This window comes from Pan paniscus, chromosome 9 (genome assembly GCF_029289425.2).
Source record: "Pan paniscus chromosome 9, NHGRI_mPanPan1-v2.0_pri, whole genome shotgun sequence".
Taxonomy (NCBI): domain Eukaryota; kingdom Metazoa; phylum Chordata; class Mammalia; order Primates; family Hominidae; genus Pan; species Pan paniscus.
The window spans coordinates 84,187,251-84,193,585 of record NC_073258.2 but is presented as its reverse complement, the minus strand read 5'-3'; the positions used below and the strand labels follow the sequence as shown (position 1 = coordinate 84,193,585).

The window sequence follows — 6,335 nt, the reverse complement described above, 5'->3', positions numbered from 1 at the left end:
AAGTGACTTACCATATAGTTGGAGATTGATTTCTTTTTGGTAATGAACTAAAACAATAAATTTTAAAATGATAGGCCGGGCGCGGTGGCTCACACCTGTAATCTCAGCACTTTGGGAGGCTGAGGCGGGTGGATCACTTGAGGTCAGGAGTTCTAGACCAGCCTGGCCAACATGGTGAAACCCCGTCTCTGCTAAAAATACAAAAATTAGCCAGGCATGGTGGCACATGCCTGTAATTCCAGCTACTCGGGAGGCTGAGGCAGGAGAATCTTGCAGTGAGCCGAGATAGCACCACTGCACTCCAGCCTGGGTGACAGAGCAAGACTCCGTTACCTAAATAAATAAATGTGTGCTTCAGTGCAAATTACAACACTTAATATGAAATCTGTAGAGATGCTAAATATTGAGCTCTGATTATTACATGTATTTTTAAAATATTTGATACTCAAAAACCAGTTTATCCCTGCTTCTTAATGTAGTTTAAGTTAACCCATCTTAAATTTATTACATAAAACAAAGCTTTTCTTAATGACTTCAATTCAGCAAACATTTATTGATATCTAGTACCTACTCTCAAGAAACTCATAGGAAAATTTAAATTCATATTTTGTTTTGTTATTAGATATATTTTTTCTTACAAAGTAATATCTATTAGTAAATCATATGTAATTTCAAAGAAATTTTAAAATATCCTTTTCATCTTAGTTCTTCAGTCTTATCCAGATCAAGAAGACAAGACCAGAAAGTAAACATTTTGAGTTCATAATGCCTTGGTAATAGCTATAAAAGTTTGACAATCATTATTCAAAATAGCCTTGTCATTTGTTTAGCTATAAACAGGGAATCTGCAGTATAGAGCAGTCAAGAGATTGGTCCATATGGTCCAGTGAGTGAGAGTCAGGCTTTCCAACTATATTTTCCTCAAAAATCTAACTGCTGGTTTGTTTTCAAAAGAAAAACCTTGACATTATCCTGTTACATTCTGATTCATTTTTATCTCTATTGCCTAAGAGAGTTCTTAGTATATTATAGATTAATTTCCACTGGGTCAATTAATAAGTTACCATATATATTAAAGTCCACTGTAACAAAGTATACTGCATTTGTTCAGTTAACCAATATGACTGCCTGCTATATGCCAAACAGCATGCTAGTCCCTGTGTGCACAGAGATGAACATGGTTTCATTCTCATTGAATTGACAATCTTAAGGAGAGAGACATTAAACAAGTAAATTATTGGTTTGTTAAGATTTAAAATATTCTAAAATATTAAGAGGGAATGCGTCTTTCCTCCATGTGAAGGAAGCTCCAGTAGCATAACACTGTCGTCACTCTTCATCCCCTTATCCACTCTGCCCTAGGTAAAGTGACTTGCCCAATTGTAAATCTGGAAGGAGAAACAAGGTGCAATTAGCCCACTTCCTCCCCACTCCTGTTTGGGACCAGCCCATCTGAAGAGACATTCATTCTGTTCTGCTTCTATGGGATCAGGCTCTGCCTCTGCAGGATGAGGCCTGGCCCAGTAGAGCAATGCTTGAGACAGGGTAAATCTGTCCAATTCTAGAGTTCAGTGATAAGAAGCTTACTGGCCTTAAGATGAAACCCATATTCTCTTGCTGAGCACAGTGGCACACATCTATAGTCCTAGCTGCTTGGGAGGCTGCGGCAGCAGGATTGCTTGAGCCAAGGAGTTCATCAAGGCTAAAGTGTACCATGATCATACCTATAAATAGTCACTGCACTCCAGCCTGGCAACACATGAGACCCTGTCTCCTAAAAAAAAACTTCTCCAATAGTTTTATCAGCAAATAAAGGTGTTTTTTAGGCCTCTATATTAGTTTATTCATTCTTCATCTTAGTTATATTCACAACCCAGAATGGAAAGGAGGTATGCCATTTATTGGACCTTCTCAAGCCCCAACAAATAAATATACTTATTCCCAGGTTATACAGCCACTAAATATTAAATAGATCTGCGTTCTTTCTCATTGTAGGGGTTTAGCAAACAAAGTGCTTTGTATCCAATAACAGAAGAATAGAAATATGCATACCATACCCTGTCCCCATTACTTTTAGATCCTATATCCTTTCCATGAAACTTCATTTTGATGGTGGTTCTGGGGTTCAGGTAAATTTTTGTTTCGGTGATGGAAATATATGAAATAAGGATGAGAGGATTGTGTTTCTATATGCCTTAAAACTATACCTCTATTCCAGCACTTGCACTTCACTATGAAACAGCAATTATACGTATCTTTTTCCTACACTAAACTACAAGTTCTCAGAAGGCCTCTAGACACATGTGAGGTACTTGTTAAATGCCTGTGGAATAAATGATACTCATAAATCTCAGTTGACCTTAATCCAAACTTTTTAATATTTTAAATATTTAATTATGGGTATGCTGAAAATACTGCATTCATACTGAGTGAGCGTAATACACCTTTTAGGCATTTTCTATGAGTGGTAAGAAGCCTCCACAAGGATTAGCTACTTTCACCATGTTTATAGCCACAGTGTAGATCCTAACCTGCCTATCCATACTGCTTTGGTGACAAAATAGGCCAGGCAAGAGTATGTAAGGACTTGGCAAGAGTCAGGAAAAACCCTCACCTATTGGAAAAACAATTAAAAGCTTATAATGTTGTCAAACTTGAAGAATTTGGATATGTAACACTTGTTTATTTTTTAAGTATTTTTTAATATTTAAAAAAAGGGCAGTGGGAAAGGCTGTAGTCATTATCACTGAAACTACTGATTGCTATTTTGAAAAAAAATAGCTCTCATTGACTATATGAGAGCAAATATGCTAAATAACATATATGTGCTCACCTATTTTCACAGCTCTCCTCTTAGGTAGATGGTATCCTCATTTTACAGCTGAAGAAACAAGTTTAGCCAAGTGAAGTAACTTGTCCACAGTCCCCCAGCAAGTAAGTCACAGGGACTCAGGTCTTTAACTCCAAATCTCACCCTCTCATGCTGTCACTCAATATACTAGTAGGGTTCAACCTGAGTACTCTTTCTCATGAGATGGACAATCTACTAAGTCATAGGAACAAAATAACTTAAATCTCTTTAATATCCTTTTTTTTTTGTTTCATTAACCTAAATGTGTCAATAATATAGGTATATGATTTATGAATGAATATACATAATTTGGGAATTGTATTATAATTTTAATTTAGCTGCTGTAACAAGATCCAGAATAGTAGTGGCTTAAATAAGATTAGGTTTATTTCTCTCTTACAGTCCAATGTAAGCATTCTAGGGCTAATATGTCAGCTCCATGGTGTCAAGGCCCTTGCTCCTTATTTTACTGCTCTGCCATCCTGGTGTTGCCCTCATTCACAAGGTCCAGTGGCTGACTCACCACCACATCCACATTCCAGAAGAAGAAAAGAGCAAGAGGTGGCATTATAGCCATGACCCTAAGGTTTTACGTAACATTTTTGCTCACAACCTTCTGAACACAACTTGGTCTCTTGGCTGCAAAGGCAAGCTGGGAAGTTAGTTCTTATCCTGCGCGGCCACAGACCACATAAATCCTTCCCACTACAGAAGAAGGGAGAATGGATTTTGGAGGACAATGAGGGAACCTCTGCCACAGGGTGTGTATGCTTTTATTACAACACTATTCTGGTGTTTTCTACCTCACTGGTACAGGAAGAAATTAGAGAAAACTGGAGCAAGTACAACAAACTATTTCCAGGGTTGGGATTAACTTTAGCATCAAGTTAGAGGAGAAAAGTAAGGCTGTCTGTAGTCCCAGAAGGGGAGATAAATGGTTTTGAAATCCCAGTAATGGTTAAGAGAATGCAGACTTTTGCTGCCAAGGTTAGAATCCCAGATCAGCATTATATAATCCTCGGCACAACTACTTTATCTATAAAATATACCTACTTCATATGGCTCTTGTGAGAATTAAGAGATAGTTAAAGGCTTGGCACAAATCTCACACAAAGTGCCCAATAAATGTGCTTTGCTGACCAAAAAACAACTATGGCTTTCAGTTCAGTTCTGACTTCAATTCCCTCTTTTTTCCTACTTGCCTCTATTTTCTCTTCTTTTCCCTCCAGCTAGCAAAGAATTATGACTCTCTTGGGGCCAGCTCTGTGGCTCCTGTCTCCCCCTGAAGATCTGTCGCTGGTTTTGGGCTTCCCTGGCAGGAGCCCTCTCACCATACCCCAGACTTCCCACCCTCTGGACCCTTGCATCTATCTCACATGGACACTAAAGCCATTTTGACCTAGTATCAGAACTAGTTTGCCCTGACAAGAGTGCCTTTGATTGCTGAAACCAGTTCAGCTGGCTAAGGGTCTGTAAGCAAGTGTTAAAAAATGACTCACCTATCCTTTTAATAACCCTTATATTCACTATTTTTAGTTCTTCTGTGGCTTTCAATCTATAGTAATAACAGTTGTCAACATTTATTGGGCACTTTGTATAAGATCTGTTCCAAGTCCTCTACTACCTCTTAATTCTCCCAATGACAGCCATATGAGGTAGGTATATTTTATATAAAGAGATTAAGTAGTTGTGCCTAGGATTACACAACAATGCAGAGCTGGGATTAACCTTGGAAGCCAAAGTTCATTTTTTAACACTTGTTTACAGACCCTTAACCTGCTGAACTGGTTTCAGCAATCAAATGCACTCTTGTCACAGCAAACTAGTTCTGATGATACCATGTCAAAATGACTTTAGCGTCCACATGAAGTACATGCAAGGGCCCAAAGGGTGGGCAGTCTATGGAATGGTGAGATGGCTGCTGCCAGGGAAGCCCAAAACCAGTGACAGATCTTCAGGGGGAGACAAGAGCTACACAGCTGGACCCAAGAGTTATAAATCTTTGCTAGCTCATGGAGGGAAGAGAAGAGAAAAGAGAGGGGGGTAGGAAAAAAGAGGGAATTGAAGTCAGAACTGAACTGAAAAGCCATAGTTGTTTTTTAGTTGGCCAAGCACTACTAATCTTTAAGATCAAGGAGAAAAAGAGGAAAAAATAAAGCCAAGTGTTTCTTATCCTGTCCAATCTGCCTCTTCTCTATATTCTTAAAAAGCTTGCAGTTACGCCATTTGAAAAAAAATTTTTTTAAACATATCCACACTAGAAGTGAAAGGTACTCTCTAGAAAGTGAAAGAAATATAATTCTATTGTGGAACCATAATTGAATTTTTAATAATTTTTAATATCTAGAACTAGATTTCTTTTGATTACTATACCAGCTAATATTTTAAAGCTTATATGAATACTTGTAAAATTAATTACTCATAAATCTCTTGACTTGCCTGTGTAGAGGTATATAAGAAGAATATCGGGAGAAGGTGCACAACTGAGTCCGTGTCATTTAAAAAATCTCTAAATCTCTTTAATATAACATTTCTGCCATCAGAATTGGAACAGAAGCATATCAGAGTAATTCTGAGATAGTTTGTATAGACTCACATTTATATCAATTTTTTTAATGAAAGAGAAAAATCTAGCAGGTCAATTTAGTTATTTCACTGATCAGTACCTTCTCACAAACACCCCTCCAGAAGAAACCTTTTTTTTTACTCGCCTCTTCTCTTTGTTTGACTCACAAGAAGCGCTGTCTTCCTATAAGCAAAGGAAAAGAGGGTCAAATACAATTTTCATGCTAGCACACATTTTCGTCTTTCTACATTGCCTGTTCAAAAGAAAAAAAAATTAACCATGCTAGTATTTTCAACTCTGATTAAATTTCTTTTAGGATTTTATGTGAATAAATTCCCAAATGTGAAGTAACAGTGCATTATATTGTGCTGAATCATATCACTAGGAGGCACCTTAAGAACTAGAGAAAGAATATAGAAAATTTAGTGGGTAAGAAGTGGCTACTTGTCAGATATAGCCAATTTTCCGTCTTATCTCATTAAGTTTTATCTCTACCTAACAGATCCCCAGACACTAATATTTAACAACATACTGGTAACTGCAAGTGTTAGTATGTCATCTTATGGATTCTTTTGCCAGTCCCATAGTGCTGCGAATCATTCCCTAGCTTCCCCGCTTCCCTCTTTTGTTTTTGTACTGCATCCCTCTACTGCTCTAGTCTCATTTTTCACTTTGCCTGGTCTCCTGGTCTCACTGTTTCTAAATATTTCTTATCCATCTTGGTATTCTTAAGACCCAGCACAGAAGAATCAATAAATACCATGGGAAGGAGCAAGCAGGGCTAGAAACACAATGGATGGTCACTAGATATTAATCATCTTTGAGTAATTCTTCTAATCAAACATGCTCTGCATCTAGTTAGGCAGGCCAGCTCCAAACACAGAGGCTCCAAGAACAGCACAAGGTGCATATCCCTGG

General features: G+C 37.8%; 1 protein-coding gene across 4 annotated transcripts in view; it reads right to left on the bottom strand.

Moving 5' to 3' along the window:
* Positions 1 to 29: 29 nt before the first annotated feature.
* ANKRD42 (ankyrin repeat domain 42) overlaps positions 30 to 6,335 on the bottom strand; it is a 69,552-nt gene continuing 63,246 nt past the window's right edge. For 3 of the 4 annotated variants that reach the window (XM_014346942.5, XM_055093783.2, XM_014346943.5), the window contains 2 exons: positions 5,518 to 5,600; positions 30 to 1,388 (listed from right to left, as the gene is read on the bottom strand). In XM_014346942.5, coding sequence (XP_014202428.3) covers positions 1,337 to 1,388; positions 5,518 to 5,600 — 135 coding nt within the window. In that variant the 3' untranslated portion in view covers positions 30 to 1,336. Of the gene's footprint in view, positions 1,389 to 5,345; positions 5,601 to 6,335 lie in introns of those variants that run through there. The other variant, XM_055093782.2, reaches the window with a different exon arrangement.